This window comes from Eublepharis macularius, chromosome 7 (genome assembly GCF_028583425.1).
Source record: "Eublepharis macularius isolate TG4126 chromosome 7, MPM_Emac_v1.0, whole genome shotgun sequence".
NCBI lineage: Eukaryota > Metazoa > Chordata > Lepidosauria > Squamata > Eublepharidae > Eublepharis > Eublepharis macularius.
In genome coordinates, this window is record NC_072796.1 from 97,647,671 (window position 1) to 97,667,452 (window position 19,782).

The window sequence follows — 19,782 nt, forward strand, 5'->3', positions numbered from 1 at the left end:
GTGACAGCAAAATGACTCTTCTAAGCACCAGAGAGGATTTTCAACTGTTTTTCTACAGCAACCTCCATGTATACGAAAGGGTTGTTGGCACGTTTTTTATTGCTAGTGTAACATCTTGCTTTCTTGAAGTGTCTTTACTGGACATGTTTACATCTACCGTGGCTCCACTGAAAAGAAGCATAGCAGTGATACTGTTTTCAGTTGGTTATCTACAATGTACTGCTTTTAATACGTGAGCGGAGAATTCCAATGCTCTCATAATTAGGTTAATTTTCTCCTCTAAATTAGGATCTCAGCTAACCACTTCAGAAAACAATTAAGTGTTGTAAGTGCCAAGTTAAAGAGGACTGTTTGGGTTTTGCGGGGAGGAGTGCTCTTTAAATTGTTCAGGAGTTGTCTCCAGTACATTTGTTCCTATAGAGTTGGCTTAACTGTTGAAAATCTCTGGTCTGTAGTAGATGTGGTCTTCACTGTCAAACTTCTAAACTTTCTAGGAATTGATTCTCTTACAGGCCACCCTAACTTATTTCTTGGTAAGTGGAACAAAAAAATAAATAGTCCAATAAAAGGTTCTTTTGTATTCATCCAAATACTTTTAAAGGCATCATTGCAGGTTTAAATGTTCAGAGAAGGACTCGAGCCCTATCAATCACAGAAATGTTTGATGAAACCAGTCTGGATGTGCAGAGCCGGAGCATTACAGATGGAGTGGGAAAGCAGTTTTAAACACCTTTGCTATGCAGTGGTAAAGTCTCCTCAGAATACTTCATAGTATTTCCAAAGCAATATCTGTTATATAATAGTTTTGAATAGACTTAATGACCAGATGCTACACAGTGACAACTTACTTCTGCTGCACTGCAGCTGTATATGGGTGACTGGCCCTATTCCTCCTATAAAGACTGACCATCATTAGTTCGTAATAACTGTGTGCTTATATACTGCTCTTCTGGAAAGGTTGGTGCCACAACCACAGCTTCTCTACACAAGACATCTGAAACGTGTTCTTCATGTGTTGGGAGACACAACGTTAGCCAGGAAGCATAGTTTTGAAAGAGAGCCAGCAGTCAATGTTATTATCTCCACAATACAGCTGGGGATGAGAGGAGTGGCTTACCCAAGGCCACCTGAAGAATTCATAGCAGCAGTGGGAGTCAAACCAGCAGAATGCTGGCTTGGAGCCCAATTACTTAACCACTATGCTACCGCATAGGCAGATAGGCTTCGGTCAAATCTCTCTCAAGGGCCATATGGTGTGGTTGCAGTAAAGCATGTGTCTGCTGTGGGATGCACTAGTGTCTTCTAAAATGGTTACAAATACATGCCTAAATTTCTTCCATTTAATTGAGACTTTTACAAGCACCGCTGCCAGTGGAATATGCAAAAGTTGAAAATGTCACTGCAGAAATAAAATTATCTGTACCATGTTACAATTGAGTTCTATTCTGATTTCTGCAGAAAAAAGCACCAAGAATTATGCCAAAATCTTGACTTGCTTTGTTCAAAAGCAATCCTAAACAGAGTTAACACAAGCACAACAACAGCATAATTTCCACATCAGTTAAAGATATTGATAAGTGTATATTCAAAATATTACGTAAAAATAAAGCTATGTACAAGAGGGCATGAACATTCTTCCATCTGCTGAACTTTTTTCCATGTTCCATGGCACAAAGGATTGCCGACTGCCTGCCACTGAAGAACTTTGTTCCTAAAAAAGAACAACAGTTACAACTTTTCAAACGTCATCTAACATATGTTGTTGCTTCAAGTATTTTCATACCATTGTAATATTTTATATAAAAGAGCTACTTAAGCACTGAATCATGTTACATGTAACATTCTGAGAAATGTATTTATTTGTAAAAAGTCTGCTCCAACAGCTGCTGTGATAAGTACTTAATAGAAGATAATTCTTTTTTTGTATTAAGACAGCAATTTCACAGTAGCTATAACGTTTTTTTTTAATGTTGGATTTTTGAACAAGGCCATACCAGCAGCTACTATCTGTATATGATGAAGCCAGTGCACTAGAGTCTATATGACCTTGATTTCATCATGAATTAGAAAATGAGCCCTGTGTGACTCTGCGGCCAGCAACGCCTTTTGATACAGCCACAGAATGGGGAATCAACAAGATAACAAAACAACAGCAGGATAGCTAAAACAGGAAGACCAGAGAATCACTAAAGAAGGGGCTACACGTGGAGTTACTGTGGGCTTAGCCCTTCCTCCATTAGCAGCCATCATGGCCCCAAAAAACTTTTCTGCAAGTCATTGGCTTGTATATAGAAGGGAAATTGTTGTTCCCTTTCAGCTGAATCACTCCATGTTCAAACATGTTTACTAAAAGTGAGTTCTGAAGTTCTCAGCTGTGGCACCAGCTCATTAAGTACATTGTATCCAATCCATGCATAAGTCTAGGTTTTTTTTCTCCAGCACCTGCACTTCATTAAGTATTTTGCTTACTTTTGGGTGCTCAGGCTGTAATCTATATTTCTGTGCAATAGCAGTTCTGCCTGCATTCTGGCAACTTGTAATAATATTCATGTGTCAGAATTAAGGTACAATAGTACTGCTACAGCCTGGTTAGTATTCGGATAGGAGACCACCAAGGAAGCCCAGGGTCACAACACAAAGGCAGGCAATGGCAAACTATGTTCATCTCTTGCCCTAAAAGCCCTATGAGGAATTGCCATAAATCATCTGTGGCTTGTTAGCAACTTACACAGAGTGTACCGCTGCTGTAATGAAACAGGCTAGGGTTATAGTCAGGGTTTCTCCACAAGCGTGAACAGCCTAAAAATGTACTGAAAATGTCAGTGTTTGATCTCTTCATAAGTGCGTTTCTCGAGACTAGTGATAAAGAGATTCAGTTGCTCACCCATCTGCATGACCACCATCTCCAGAACATCTATGAGTACCAGTATGCATAGCTGGAGACTGGCATGTTACACACACGGTATATCCTTCTCGCAGATACTGCATCCATCGAGCATAGGGGCGATTTTCCACAGAACAACGAGGAGACAATGTTTCTGTTCTGAACTCTACACAGTAGCTCCTTGGGGACAGAAACATTTTTGGGTAACAACTATGGTATTACATATTTAATATAAAGGTATGATGCTGTAAGGGATTATGCACAATATAATGTTGTGTGTAAGAGAACAGACTACCTCAGATTTACCTATAAACCAAAGATTAAACTGGTAATAAGCTAGACAAAAATACACCACCATTTGATTTAACTGAGTATAGCGAAGTAGAAAAATTATCTACGTACAGGTGCATGAAGTTCAGAAAAGGCAAAATGATTTTAGAACTATTTAAAAGGCACAGGTTTATATTTCTTTTAACAGTTCTCTAAATCAGCCACACTGAGCAGTAGTTATAGAGTCCTTGAAACTGCTGCATTACAAGTGCAAGAGGTATTCTGTGTAAGATATAAGAGCCCTAAAGATGGGCGGTTTATAAATCAAAATAGTAAGAACATAATCACACACAGTCAGCCTAACCTTCCATACAGAGTTGTTTTAAGGATAAAATGGAAGACCGAAAAACAATGTAAGCTGCTCCGAGTTCCCATAAGGGAGAACTTGCTTGAATAAAAAATCTGTTCTTAATTTCCCATTACTTTCTCAGTTTCAACCTTGCTTTGTTGATAAAAAAAAATTAACTCCATGAAAAATTTTCCATGACCAATAACTTTACAAAGAGCTGCTGTAGCTCAGTGGCTAAGTGGTTCGGCTGTGAATCAGTACTCTACTGGTTTGAATCCCACTACTGCCATTAGTTCAGTAGGTGGCCTTGGGTAAGCCACTCCTCTCATCCCCAGCTCCTCAGTATTGTGAAGATAATAACACTAACTTATTCACCACCCTGAGGGAAGCAATAATCTGTCTAGAAGAACGATACATAAGTGCAGTTATTGTTAACTAATTCAGAACATAAATGAAGTAATGAGCCCAAAATAAAATGCTGTTTAGAGAACAAGCTGAGGAATGCTACTTCCCATTATAGCCTATCCTCAAGTTGTTCCATGTGAATTTCCAGTATTTTTTCTTTAATTTGCATATATGGTAACTATATTTAGAAGTTAAACCTAATTACCTGGAATCCTCTGTTACTGAAGACCACCTTGGATGCACAGCTTGTTTTTGCCTCTCTTTATTATATTCAGAAGTAGTTATGAAAGCAGGAACTGAGAAAGAAACAAGTTTTCTATTATACATTTTGCATTATAAAAGCATTAGTGCAAACTATTGTTTATGCAAGCCATGGTGCTCTCACAAATGGGAAGTTATAACCGAGTTGAAAATCCTGATGTTACAAATAACAGTCACAGCTTCAGAATTTTTCAATGAAAGCACCAGCCTCATGCCCAAGTGAGAAATTTTGTTCTCTTTTTTATATAATATATTTTTTTATTAGTTTTAGGTCCAACTTATTTTTACATCAGGTTTAAACAAAGATCTTGCATTTTTTGCTGCATGTTATATAACATGTATTTCATTCCATCTCTACAATTTCATCATACTTATCTATTCACAAGCTATTGTCACTATAAGTCTACCTTTTTAGTTCTAATACTTCTTGCCTTTCCTCCTTCGTTTAGCTGTGTTTTGCTACCGTGCAATTAAGCCCCTATTTTATAGTTTCGTTCAATCCATCTGTAAAGCGGAGTCCATTTTTGCTTCTCATGTCTATTTTTTTCTTTTATTAATTCTGTCAGTGTGTCCAGTTCAGCCGTCTGTAAAATTTTCTCTATCAATTCTTTTGTTGGTATCTCTGTATTTTTCCAATATCTGGCATATACTATTCTTGCTGCTGTTATTATGTGAAGTATCAAATACCTCTTTTCCCTCATTATCTCATCTGGCAGTATGTTTAATAGGAGGATTTCCAGTTTGAAAGGTATATTGGTTTCTAACACCTCTTGCAACAGTTCATGTATCCGTTTCCAAAATTTGCTTTTTTACATAACCACCATATATGAAAAAGGTGCTAGTTTTCTCTTTACACTTCCAAAACCTATTGGGTACTTCGGGATACATCTTTGCTTTCTGGTGTCAAGTACCACCTGTAGAACATTTTATATAGGTTTTCTTTGAAGGTGGTTGGTTTTGTTATTCTAATATTCGTTCTCCATATCTGTAGCCATTGCTCCAAATCTATGCCATATCCCATATTTTGTTCCCACTTTGCCGTATAGTCTTTTAGAGCATCCTCTTCTGTCTTCAATTGTTTTATATAGGCATATAATTTTCTAATTAATTTTCCATTTGTTTCTAGCAGCAGCTTATCAAAAGGGCATTGTTCCATGTAGAATCCCTGTGTTTTATCTTTGGTAAATCTGGATTCTGTTTGCATTCCCAGCCACCATCCTGTCTCTATATTCTGTTCTTTTAGCTCTTCTGTTGACTTTAACTTTCCATCGTTTCTTAACAGCTGTTCATAGGTATACACATTCTCCCATTTTAATAAGTTTGGTAGGGTGAATGCTTCCACTGGTGATACCCATCTTGGCGTTTTTGTATATATTTGGTTTTTTGTTTTCTCCCAAACATTCATCAGGGATTTTCTAATTATATGGTCCTTAAAAGTACTTACGTGTATCTGTTTTTGGTACCAGAGGTAGGCATGCCACCCCATCTTAATATCATGTCCTTCTAGTTTTAGCATTCTTGGATTACGGAGCAGGATCCATTCCTTTATCCACACCAACAAAGAGGCCTTAGTACCCAGTCAGGCAAATCGCAGCCTGCTTTCTCTTTAGAGTTCTGTAAAACTTTAAATCTTATTCTCAGTCTTTTGCTTTGCCATATGAATTTTGATGTTATTTTATTTAACTCTTGAAAATATGATTGGTTTCTTATAATTGGAATGGTCTGAATTAGAAACATATTTCGGTAATATGTTCATTTTAATTGTGGCTGTTCTGCCCAAGAGAGAGAGATGCATATCTTTCCATTTATTTCTCCATTAATTTCTTGATTTGTATTTTTGTCATGTTCTTGGTAATTATCTTTGTTTTTTGGTAGTCGAGTTTTATTCCTGCCATTTCGCCAAATCTTTAGTTTCTCCTTCAAAGAATCGATTGCTTCTATAGGCTCTTCCAGAATACATACCGTCTGCAAATGCCTGTAACTTGTATTTTTCTCCTTTTATTTTTGTTCCTTTTATTGCTTCCGTCTTTCTAATTTCGTTATTTAACACTTCCAATGTCAGTATAAATAGGAGTGGCGATAGAGGACATCCCTGTCTTGTCCCTTTTTCTATTTTTATACTTTGTTAAGTCCCCATTCACACTTATTTTTGCCTTTTGTTCCGTATATATCATTTGAATCATTTATAAACTTAAACTTTTTTAAGTTTAGAAATTTTGTTCTCTCATTGGTTGAAGATCAACCAACAAGAATCAGTTTTACACACACTTTTCATATAAACAGACCTGCAAGTAGTTTAGTATCTTTGTTTCATTTACTTAATGAGTATTGTTGTGTTACCCACACTCATTTTTCCTGTATCTTCATCCTATGAGTCAGAAAACCCACTTTAAGTTGTCTTTAGTCTGTTTCCCTATGGTTAGGCTCAACCTTCCACAGGGCCAGGAGGAAGGTAAGAAGAGCTTTTATCACACCTGACTAAAGGGAACCTTTGTTAACCATAGTTTGTGTTGGGCCACATGGAACATGAAATCATGGTGGAATTCAGATGGAGAAAATCACTCTGTAGAGAGGATTTCTGCCTTACATAGGTCTTTCCTTTAAAAAAGGACAAACTGTTGCTATTACTATTTCTATGTTACAGTTGCACATATTTTAAGTTTCAAATGGAAGTACCTGTAAAGTAACCAATGTAACCAAAACATGTACAAGAACATGAATCCTTTGCTACGGTTTTAATTCAGCATATACTGAGATTCTACTATTCTTGGAGCCAAAATTTTGTGAGGGTGTGTGTGAACATTACAGAAGTTGTTTGCTGGCCTGTATTTTCTTACTATTGAAGAACTGCCAATAAAGGTCTCTTTAAATAAATAGGCTGGATTTAAAAGTCAGTTTTTGCTAACCAAAGACATCTCTATCAATGGAATTAAACTTACACATACCCCATGAGCTTCTGCAGCAGAGTGGGGTTTGAACCTAAGTCTACACTGTGCTTGCTTTCATGGGATGACTGCTGTTGAACAGTTGCAAGCAGCTGGCCTGGCCAAGTCATGCAAGTTGCATGATACTAAATCGCCCAGAGTAGCTGCCAGGCCTGGCCTCAACATGTCCTTCAAAGGCCAAATGAGCCCTGAGAATGGCCCGTTCCCCTGCCTTTTACTGACAGAAACCAAGGCTTGAAGGCTTGTGGTTGCTTCACAATAGCTACTGAGGGCATTTGTTTTTTAAAAGCTACAGGTGCTGCATCTATTATTAGGGGCAGGTTAACCACCAAATACCTTTTTTTAGATTCCAGATTTTCTGCAAACCTGGGGATTTTCTCATGTTTGCAGAAAGCCCTATGCTGCCTGTCCGTGTCCCCAATGTACAGATTTAAGTATTCACATATGGGGCCCCACTGAGAATTAAATACATTGATATTACCCAGTGGGATAACTAGTTATCCTTATACAGAGAGGCTCCACAAGACTCATAAGGGGGGGGGGGGTGGAATCCCACTGTCTCATGTTTCACTCACTCTCTTGGACACCCACTAGTCAGCCCACCCACCTGGAGCATCCGTTCACTTGGCAGAAACAGTGGCTCCCACTCTTCCCCCACTCCACAGCACCAGCTCCACCTAGCTGGCTAAAGTTGTGTGCCACTAAAGCACCTGCTTCTCCCCTCCTACCTGCAGCACAAGCTCCTCTTTGTGAGTGGCTCATACAGCAACAAGAGGTTGCTCTGGGCAGCAGAGCTGGATCCTGCTTTTTCTGCTTTCTACCCATTGGCCGTGCTGTCTGAGTGCTTCATGTAGCAGTATGGGAGGAGCTCCCACTTTTCCTGCCCTCCTACCTGTCTGGTGGGGGCTCCTGCTTCTCTCCCCCACAACACTAGCACTACCTACCTGGCTTAGGTGATGGCTCCCCCTCATTTTAATTCCCTCAAAATGGCAGTGGAGATCTCTCAAAAGAGTATCACAAGGTCTGTTTTTCCCTCATAATGTTATTTTTTTTTCTTTTATGAAAACCTGGGGGCTGACTCTTGAAATCTCATACCCTGGAAATCTAGTTTGTCTCAAAGGTGTGACTGGACCCAAATCTATATCCCTATTCTGTACACGACCCCAGCAAGTGGAGTTAATGTTCTGAATGCCAAGGTCCTGGTTCAGAAGCATAATAAAGCAGTTCAACAAGAAATAATAATGTGTATATACCATGTTCATTTGCACAATCTTGACCTTGATAATTAGTATATTCCATACAACCAGCTTTTTCTTCTAATGGAGGGCAAGGATCACCACCATTTTTTGGTTCCTGCTGTATGACGCGTGTTCTCATTCGGAAGTTAGGTTTACACTGCTCAGGACAGCCACTCCAGGGAGTCCATTCTCCAACAATGCATGGTAGCGCTACAAAGAAATGCAACAAAATTATCATTTAATAATTAAAGCAACAGGAATGATGAAGTCAGTGTTGTATTTTCTCCTCTTCTCCCATAATACTGAATCAGACATACCCTTTCCCAGTGTTCATGCCACATCAGGGGCTGCCGGGGAAACACATGGAGAAATCTGTAAGTATTATGAGCAGAGAGAGAAGAACTTGGTATATGCCTACCAAGTTGTTAACCAGAACATTTGCAGCAAACATATTTCATCTTATATTAGCTCCGAGTTAGTTTCTTGGCACAATTCAAAGTCCTGATGTTGACCTGAAAAGCCCTGCAAGATCTGACAGCAGCAGCATAGCTAAAAGACCAAGGTTCTCCAAGATGAACTTTCCCATCATGTAAGGTTTTTAAGTATACCTGCCTGGCACCTTTGCTGTCATCTTTTAGCTGAAGTCATCGCTGCTGCATGCCTAAGTCATTACCAGTTACTATTGGCGATCTACTTGGTTTATCAATTGTTTTAGAAGCTGCTGCTTTGTAGTTTATGGCTACGGTATCTATCTGCTTGAACAGTTACTAAGTACCAACTTGTTTTAATTGTTTTGTGGCTCTTTGCTTTTATTTTACTAATGTGCTGTGTTTTTATAGATTTTATAAGCTACTTTGAGACCACATATAGTGAAAAGGTGGGGGTACATTTTTGAATGTGTATGTCCAGCATAATATCTGGTCTCTCCTTGTCATAAAGCCTACATTCATTTTCTCTTGTTCACAATTTGTTATCCTTGCTTTTCCTATTTCTCCTGTACCTTTTCTTCAGTGTTCTTGTCTGTCCTTTTGGTTGTCTCCTTCCACTGTAAAAATGTATTTATATGTTTGGGGGGGGCAGGCCCCCCATTTTTTTAATGTTACTTTGAAAATTCTGTATTGATGGTGCTATATAAATGTGAATATAATAATAGCAACTGCATCTTAAACACTCTGTCTTTACTTTTCCCTTCCAGAGAGAAATGCATTGTTCATGAGCTATCCAATATCTACATGGGATTTTCTCTCTTTGAGGGACTCATATAAAATAAAGCAATTTATTAAATTTAGCAGCTATAAAATTATAATACCACATCAACTTGTTGAGCATTTTGCTGTCGTTGTTATATAGTATAACTAGAGCAGATAAATAGAATTTGCTATTTAAACAATTTCTTATATTATTCCCCTGATCATATCTTGTAGTTGAAGATTGCCTCACCTCATATTTGAAAGACTCTCCCCTCTTCTTCCATTCCAAAAATAGCACACACCTATAAATTTTAATGTTCCTTTAAAATAGTTTTTTCCCTGAAACATTTTGGTAATAATCTCAAATTGCATATCTACATTTCATGTATGATGGGGCTGCCTGGCCTTTTCTATGCACAAAGCAGTGGAAGAGATCTACAATAAGTAATCAAGAACTGAACAGCAGGGATCACATATACTATTGTTGGAGACCACCCACAATGAAGTTCCCATCTCCTTGGCCACCTGCCTCCTTAATTACTACCACAAGCGTTAGCAAATTATTAAACTGCCTTATTCTTCTAAAAAGAGAAGATACAGATTCTTGTTTTACTTTGGTCTGGCTTTGGAGAAGTAGCATGGGAAACTGGCTGGCTGGGTATCCTGGAGGTTATTTGCCTTCCTCTTGGCATAGAATATGGGTCACTGGGAGAGGGGAGAGGAGGAGAGATAGCTGTGAATTTCCTGCATTGTGCAGGGGGTTAAACTAGATGATCCTTGGGGTTGCTTCTAGCTCTGTACTTCTATAATAGTATAATCCTATATAGAATCAAAAAGAGTCCAGTAGCACCTTTAAGACTAACCAATTTTATTGTGGCATAAGCTTTCGAGAATCAAGTTCTCTTCGTCAGATGCCTGATACAGATGCCTGATCCTATATAGAGTTATTCTAGTCTGGGCCCATTGATTTCAATGGACTAATAATAACGATGATGATGATAACAGTTTGCTTATATACCACTCTTCTGGACAGATTAGTGCCCACTCACTGGTGAGCAAAGTCAGTGTTATTATTTTCCCCACATTACACCTGGGGACCTGGGGCTGAGAGTAGTAGTTTACCCAAGGTCACCTGTTGAGCTCATGGCAGTATTCAAATCATCAGAGTGCTGACACACATCCCAACCACTTAAGCACTAGGTTACAGCAGCTCTTAAGACTGCAATAATGGTATAAAATTACACTGTCATATTGGTTCTGCTAATCCAGCAGAAACTGATCAATATCAACTCCTTTCCTGAGCCTCTGCAATTCACTGAGAACTTGTGAAAAGTAAATTACCAGAAAATGCATGAGCTATTGACACTGGTGATTTGGCAATGAGTTGGTGGAGCCTTGTTTATTATGGAACTAGTAACAGAGCCCGTTGTAAAAATGAATACAACGGGCTCTAGCAGTGGGGCCTTGGGAGGGCCGTGCCAGCATGGCCCTCCCAAGGCCCTGCAGCTGCCACAGGGGCGGTGGGAAGGCTGTGTGGCAGGGCTGCGGCTCCCCTGCACTGCACCTCACCACAGGCTCCCCAGACCTGCAGCCATCGCAAAGGCTGCGGGAAGGTCACCCAGGGGGCTTCCCCCATACTGTGCCTCCCCGCTACTCCACAGGCAGGCCTCTGAGGGGCCATGGAGCCGGCAAGGAGGCACAGTGTGGCTCCACAGTCACTGCATTGGTGGAGGGAAAGCCATGCGGGGGTTGCTCCCCTGTACCTCCCCACCGGCTCTACAGGCGGACCTCTGAGGAGCCATGCAACTGGCAGGGAAGCTGCATGGGTGGACTCCCCCACACTTCACCTCCCCACTAGTTCCACAGGCAGTCCTCTGAGGGGCTCCAAAGCTGGTAAGGAAGCCATGGGGGGCTTCCCTGCACTTTGTCTCCCTGCCGGCTCTGCAGGCAGGCCTCTGAGGGGCCATGGAGCTGGCAGTGAGGCACAGCATGGGTCCACAACTGCTGCTGAGGCAGCGGGAAGGCTGCACAGGGGAGCTCCCCCACATTGCACCTTCCTGCCAGCTCTGCAGCCCTTCAGAAGTCTGCTCTCACCAACTCAATTTTTATCCTGACGCAGGCGCCCAGCAGGGCCCTTAGTGCACCTGCGCCAGGATAAAAAGTGAGTCGTCAGCAACACAGCTTGGCTTTTATATTTAAGGATGGGCCACCCAAATAGAGTGCATATTTGAGAATTTATTAATAATGTCTTGGCCTACAGCCAAAAGAACAGCCATCACTCAGTGGGTAACAAGTATGGAGCTCAAAAGATCAGCCGCGGTGAAATAGACCAAGCAGCAATTTACAATTTAAAGTGCACTGTGCCACAACAATTGTTTCTCAACTATATATTAATTATAAAGTGCAGGGTGCTAATTTATAATATAATAAATATAGAACAATAATTACTTGAGACCTTAATAGATACAGTTCACATCCAATGATACCTCAGATCAATATAACATTGCAATTATGCTCATAATACAAAAGTATAAATGGAGAATGAGTTTCTCTTACAACCGTATGTGTAACCACATAGAAGTTAAAGTCCTCAGATAAGCCTTGTCTTTTGTGAAAATAAGTATTCTTTTTCTTCTTTCGACAGGCACTCAGCTTCTCCCAGGAGAGCTCTGACCCCGTGAAAATCCCCAAAGGAGGCAGCAGGAGGACCGCTGTACATGCAAAGACCAATTCCCACGCTGTAAAGAACCGCTCGACAGGGTTCTAGGTATACTCTTGTTTCCAACCAGCATTGTCAAGAGCATTCATAAACAGCACATAGTTGTCTCCAATTCTTCCCGCTATAGTAATTCATTACTCAATCTCCACTGTAGGAATCCGGATATCAAATGATAATGAGGACTGCTATCAAAGTAAGTAGGAAGCAGCCCTCATTATCATTTGATATCCAGATTCCTGTATATTTATTATATTGTAAATTAGCACCCTGCACTTTATAATTAATACATAGTTGAGAAATGATTGTTGTGCCATGATGCACTTTAAATTGTAAATTGCTGCTTAGTCTATTTCACCCCGGCTGATCTTTTGATCTCCGAACTTGTTATTCTCCTGCGGTGCCCCTCCTTCTTTCCTTTCTGCATCACTCAGTGGGTGACATTTGCATCTCCCTCCCGCCTCCTCATCTAACCAACAGTCTATCATAGCTGTGATAAAACAGTGGAAGGGAGATGAACAATGTATACTGCCCTGAGCTTTCTGGAGTAAGAGAGGATATAAAAAAATAATTACACCTTTACATATCTGCTATATATCTTCTACACTACATACTATGCTGAATTTTTTTTCTTCATTTTACCTGTGCTATTAAGCATGCAACTGTTTTTTAAAAGCCTCTCACACTTGTACCATAAACTTATGATAGCAAATAAGCAAACAGATAAACAAGCTTACAAATAAATGTGCTTACATAGCAAATAAAACCATTTTTTACCATCCCGTATGTGCTGGGTACAGCAAACATACTCTTATTATTACCACTGATTGCCTAGTGCTCTGGAAAGTGGTATCACTCGGCTTATTGCCCCTGCTTCTTTGGATGTCCCCAAAAGTCCAGCCACAGATTAGCAAGCCAACATTATGCTATGGAAGCAGTGACGAGGGAAGAGGAAGGTAAGCAGAGAGAATGCAAGACAACATAAGGCAGAAAAATAAAGAGATGGAGATTAGAAAGAGGGAATTAGTGTTTGACAAGCAGATCTAACCACTCTTGAGCCACTGTTTAAGGTAGCACTCAAGGGCAAAAGTACACTTTACAAGAAAAAAAAGTGATGCCTAAAAGGCTTGTTTGATGATTAACAGTCATGTAGGAGGAGGGGGAATTTGGAAGGAAGAATTTGCTGGCAGGAAGGAAGACACTTAATCCTTTCCCCCAGTCCCCATTCTCTACTTCCCATCCTCCCTGATCTTTCCTCACTCCTTACTAGGCTCATAGATTCAGAAGAGGAAAATGGGGCAAGGCCTACCTGTCAGGGATTGTAGGAAAGAAATAGTAGTCAGGAGAAGGCTTAAGTGCTCCCCTCCCACCAAACAATTCTGTCCTGTAAATGCTCTCTCTGCCACTGCTGCAGGGCTGGGAACAGGCTTGCCTTGAAACCTACAGTTCTACCCTCAGTCTGAGGATCAATTCTGATATAAAAGATTTCCTGTTTAAGTGATGACATTCTGAAGTGATCCCGGGAGTCAGTGAGTAAATAGTCTGAAGAGGCCAGGTGGTTTATCAAATCCAACCCTCTGCCCTAAGGCAGGATCCTTCCCTGCTGCAACCTCCCTCCCCACCCCACCGACTAATCCACCATAATCCAGACCACAATGCACCAAATAGAGCAGAAACAAATCAGTGTACCAGACCAGGATGCCCCCAGAGCAGAGAACTCTGAAATTATTCAAGTAAATAAATTGAGCTTAGGTGCTGCAAGAGTAAATGAATACAGCTTTAAATGAAAAATAAGTGTTCTTTTTATTCGTCTTTGAGGCTGCCCGCCTGTAGGGCACACACTGTCATCAAACTGTCAAAGCCTCCTCCCCAAGCAGCTGCTCAAAAAGAATTCATGGGAAGCAAGCTTTCTGCAACCTCTCTTTTTAAAATCTTTTTCAGAAGAGGATCTCGGCACTGGGAACACCCAGTCCTCTGACTTTGCGCTCCAGATACATCTGCTTTTCTATAAATACACTTTTTACCAAAGATTGTATACGTTCTGGAATTAATCGATACATATATGTTTCTGTTCTGCAGCTGTCAATTTCAGCGACAGGAGCACTTAAACGAAGCATCTTTTACGCGGGACGTTTTATCTAACACGAACCGAAAGCTGGTCAGGCCACGCCCTCTCCGGTCGCGTCGATGAAATTTGCAAAAGAATGCGGTCTCCGCATCTCTTCGGCCGGGCGCTGCTTCACAAATAAATGCCCAGTGAAATCAGCCTGACTCACTTCCTTGCATTCTTGCACCGAAATTGAATTTGCCCTTTCGTGGAAACGAAAACAGAAAAGTTGCTTCGTACAAAGGTTTGCATTCCTTGGGCGAATGGAGTGCAAATGAGACAAACGGCAGCGAATGACGGCGTGGAGACGGGAAACCAGTCTTGCCGCCGGGACCCCTTTGGCAACCCCAGCCGCGACAGGTGGCGGCAAAACGCCTTTGGGCGAGTCGCACGCCCTCAAGCCAGCCGAGGAACCATCAACTACTCCCACTGCACCCGCCACAGGCCAGTGGCTCTCTGAACGTGTGCGGGGAGTTTTGCCGCCAGCCAGGCAGAGCCGGGCGTGCGCTCGCCCTCTGGCCCTTTGGGGCTGCCCGGGTCGCTCCTACCTGGGCACGCCTGGGCGTAGTCGTAGCAGCAGTCGCCGGTCCGCTTGCACGCCGCGTCGCAGAAGCAGGTCCCGTAGGCTCGACTCAGGCGCCAGCCCGTGCTCGCGCACGTCGGGTCCCGGCCCGGGCAGCAGCGCCCTTCTTCCGCGCAGCCCGCCTTGGCGCAGGGCCAGAGCGCCAGCAGCGCCACCAGCCCCAGGACTGCCGGCCCGGCCCCGGCGCCCATCTCCCTGCCTGGCGAGCACCGCGGCACCGGCTCGGAAGGGAGCCGCTCAGGCCCGCCCCCTCGCCCCACCCGGGCCCGCCCCGCCGAGCCGCCCGCCAAGCCCTCCGCGCCCAAGGAGCCTGTGGCTGCTCGGCGGCGAGAGCCCGCGGAAAGTCGCCCGCCGCTTCCAGGGAGCGGCCGTGGGATGCTGCGGCCCGCTCATCCCGGCAGGGCAGGCTCGGGAAGGCGCGGTTGCTCTCCGCCGCAGGGCGTCTTTTCTGCTTCGGCATCGCGGGCCGGGAAAGGCTTCGAGCTGCCCTGCCAGAGTTTGCGGCGAGGCCGTTGGCAAGTAACAGGTCCCTGCGTGGATATCGGAGCAGAGCCGCGCTCGCCCTGAAGCCGCAGGCGCAGCCCTGGGACGCGTGGAAGAATAGTAGGCCCAAGTGTCTCTGAGCATGTGCTGAGCGTGTGGCCCTGGACGATGAGTTCAGTGGTAGACCTCGACGCTACCAGCCCACTCGCACCCCAAGAAGCACAACGGACCGGAAACACCGTTTTGCAGCTTTTCTATCCTCCTGCCACAAATGGATTGTTTTAAAAGTCCCTGTTGCTGCTGCTGCATGTGTGAAGAATCAGCTTTCTCCAGGATTCCCATTCCATGAGTCAGTAGCAAAGCAACTAGACACAACATAGAGAGCAATCGTGTGTCAGACATGGCCCAGGCTAGCCTGATCTTTTCGGAACTCCGAAGGTGAACAGGGTCAGCCTTGGTTAATAATAGGATGAGAGACCTCCAAAGAAGACCAGGGTTGCTATGCAAAGGCAAGGAATGGCAAACCACCTCTGTCTCTTTTACCTAGAAAACCTTATGGGGTTGGTTGCCATAAATCGGCTGCGATTTGACAGCACTTTACACAATCACACAGCATCAGTTACCACTGGAATCCTGGAACAACACTGTGTGTCTTCATATAAATGATCCAACTCTACATTATATGGAAGATCCGTGGCTGAACCTCCTGTCTTTTTTGCAAACCTGAAATGCAGCCCCAAGGGGCTGCCAGTTTACTTGCGGGTTTTAGGGGAAGAGGTCGTTTTGTTTTATACACTTTCCCTCTGATTTAAATTGGCCCTCAGTTTGCTCTTTCCCTGCAAGAGGACTGTACTTTTACCCAAAAGGAAAAAAGAAGTCTGAGGAACAATTTAGGTCTGGAAAGAGTACAGGGAGAAGAGGTAAATACCCTCTTCCCCAACTGTGAGCAAAGATTCAATCCACCCTCACCCCCAGTAGTTTTATTTTAATAGGTTGGGACATAGCACCACATATTTCCATACATATTTCCATGTAACGCATGGTATGCTTTATTGGACTTCATGGACTTCAGTAAACTTTTCTTTGTATTCCCGGTGCAACTCTTTATAATACTAGTGAATAAATATAATTTCTTTGGCCATACAGAACTCTGTGCCAGTAAAAACAGATTAATGGTGTAAGATTAATGGTGTAAATCATGAAGTGTCTATTGTGTGGTAAAAATGTAAACCCCATAAGAATGCTATGCATGAAGCAAGAGTCCACTGTTGAGAAAGCAAAACAAAATGCAGAATAAAAGGTAAAAATAACACTTGTTGCTCCAAAGGGGTGGGGAAGTGGAATACCACAAGGAAAGGCATTGCTTTTTATTATTGATTTATTTTCATGTCACTATATAGTGCCATAAACACTTTGCAAAGTACAAAAAAGACAGAGTCTCTTGCCCTTCAGATGTTACAATCTAAACTTTGACACAAAGGAGACAACAAAAGGAGGTGGAAGTGGGAATAAAGAAGGGAGGAAAACTCTACATTTAGATACACACACTTAACATTCGTTTCAGGAGGGAAGGGGGACCAAAGATTTGTGCCAAGGACTGTGTAGGAAAGGTTGGTTTTGAGGGGACATTTAAGGGAAGGTATTCTGAGAAGCAATTCCAAACAAAAGGGGTGTACTCATTCAAGGGAAAGGAAGCCTTCAGATAGATTTTAGTCTGCCTTTCTCACTGAGACTCAAGGTGGATTTCATAGTGTGAGAGTAGTACAATCAGTATCGAGAGCATTTCCATACAGTGCCAAGGACATTTCCACAACATCATAGGATTTTACAAAGATGCAGCATTAGCAACGATCCAATACAGAGTTGAAGAATTGCTGAAACAGAACATAATCAATTCCAGGACTGACATTAGATAGCATCCAGAGGAGTTAGCCGTGTTAGTCTGTAGTAGCAAAATAGAAAAGAGTCCACTGGCACCTTTAAGACTAACCTGCTTTACTGTAGCATCAGCTTTCGAGAATCACAGTTCTCTTTATCAGATGCATCTGATGAAGATGGTGGAGCTGGTGGAGGGAAGGGCAGGGATGCATAGGTATAGAGAGCTCTGAATGCAAAAACATGGGAGTCTGCTCTGTCTGGGAACAGATGGCAAACAAATGTAGGGCTGTAAGAAGGGGCAACACATTGTCAGAATGATACAAAGGATAAATAAGTTCTGCTGACTGCAGGATGGGGAAAAGTTGAATTGTTACACTGGAAGACCACATACAAGAAGGTTTCCAGTAATCAATTATAAAATTTACGTGCCACCTCTCCAGTTACCTGTTCACAGTGGCTCACAAAGTAATCCCCCCAGGTTTCTCAGTCCTTCATCAGTCCTGGGACAGTGGCCGGGGGGGGGAGGGGTGGCAGTGCTCACCCAAGAATCTCCATCAGGCTGTTCCCCTGCACCAAAGACTACCGGCATCAGTTGTGTGGTCCTGGTGTGGGATGCCAAGGAGACTCTAGCCATCTGCTTGGTGTACCAATCACCCAGCGCACTGGCAGCTGCCTTGCCTAGCCTGTTGGAGGTGGTTGCCGGCTGGGCCTTGGATACCTACAGCTTTTGGTCTTCGGGGATTTCAGTGTCCATGCTGATGATGCTGCCTTTTCACAGGCTATAGACCTGGTGACATCCATGACGACACTAGGACTCTCCCAGTTTGTGTTGGCTCCCATGCTTTGAGGAGGGCACACACTGGATTTGATCTTTGGGATGGGGATTTAGGTGGAGCTGGATCTGCCTGTGGTGGTACCATGGTCGAACCACTTCGTCCTGAGGGCTCATCTGGGCACCTCGACTCCCCCTCCCATCCCCTACCAATCTGGGCGACAAGTTAATTTATGTTCACCCACAGAATTTGATGGATCCAATTGGATTCCAGAATGCTCTGCGGGATCTGATGCCCCTGGCGCCTCATTAGATGAGCTGTGGTCCCCCTGGTATACTGAAGAGCTACAATGGTTGAAATGGGACCTGAGACAACTAGAGTGAGTGTCTCTGATGTCCCTCTCTCAGGGGATGAAGAAAAACATGAATTTGGCATTTGGCTGTGAGGTATTTAGTAGCTATTTTGTCACTGCACCAGGATTTGCTGGCAACAGTTGATATGGTATGTGAACTGGAGCCCCCTTGGCCATCATCAGAGTTGATTTTTGATCACTTAGAGACACTCTCCCCGGAGGAGATGGACAGGATCCTCGGTGCTGTGAAATCTACCATGTGCCCACTGGACCCGTGCCCGTCATGGCTAGTGAAAGCTGGCAATGCCTGCTTCCTGTTTGCCATACCCACATGTGGTTCCAGAAGCATTATGCATTATTACACTAAAAGCATTTTTAAATTACTCATGCCTGTAATGTAAAAGTGAAATTTCCCTTGACTAGCATGAACATTCAGTTTTTAAATGATTCTTCTTTGATTTCTGTATGATCATTCATATAGAATGCACTGTATGCATATAGAAATCATATAGAATGATTTCTGTATGATCATTCACAAATGCACTCAGGCACTGTAGATGGAGAGCTAAAACAGAGTGACTTGTCTAAGGCCACGTACTGGCTTTATAGCAGAGGTGGCAATTAAACTGGAGAGTTCCTGATTCATAGCTTGGTCTCTAACAGTGCAATCTCAAGCCGCATTACATCATTCTAAAACCATTAAACTCAACACTCTCTTTAAGCTGCCACTGGGCTCATGCAGCTTTCATCCTTGTTGATGTTCTCTGGTATATTTGCATTGCCCTCACTGTACCCCACCCCCTCATAACACACTAGAGAGACTTGTACCCATTTCGCCTAAATACATCAAAACTCTTTGCATAATCCAGTATTTGCATTTATGGAATTGCTATTTTTATACTGATAGCAACAAGGACGCTGCAGAAATTAAATCCAGACATTTTGGATAATTGAAGCCCAGACAATGGGCAAGTTTAGCATTCTCAAAAGGTGAACATGTGCAATAAATTGTTTTCCTTTGAAGCCATCAGTTAAAACCACCCAGGTGGCCAAAAGTTGTATCTTTTATAACTATGTTTACATTTATTTTTTAAAAAACTAAAGAGTTTTTTTTAAACTAAAAACTAAAACTAAAAAACTAAAAAACTAAAGAGATGTTTAGTTAGAAAATGCTGTTAGAATAGGCATTGGCTGTATGATTAACAGTAAAATCAACCTTGGTCTTGTATCTCAAGTTTAAATTATAGCCATAGCAATACTGAATACCCAATATAAGGATCAGCCACGTCAACTTCAAAGTATATCTCCCATATATTAGCTGCCAGTCTGTAGCATTCCACATTCACAC

The 19,782-nt window shown here is 42.5% G+C and overlaps 1 protein-coding gene across 1 annotated transcript; it reads right to left on the bottom strand.

Moving 5' to 3' along the window:
- Nucleotides 1-16: 16 nt before the first annotated feature.
- On the bottom strand, nucleotides 17-15,146 carry SBSPON (somatomedin B and thrombospondin type 1 domain containing). Its single transcript, XM_054985229.1, has 5 exons — nucleotides 14,914-15,146; nucleotides 8,368-8,562; nucleotides 4,114-4,204; nucleotides 2,885-3,064; nucleotides 17-1,711 (listed from the first exon to the last, which is right to left on the bottom strand). Exons 1-5 carry the CDS (start codon nucleotides 15,137-15,139, stop codon nucleotides 1,594-1,596), a joined length of 810 nt encoding a protein of 269 aa, XP_054841204.1. The 5' UTR covers nucleotides 15,140-15,146; the 3' UTR covers nucleotides 17-1,593.
- Nucleotides 15,147-19,782: the final 4,636 nt, after the last annotated feature.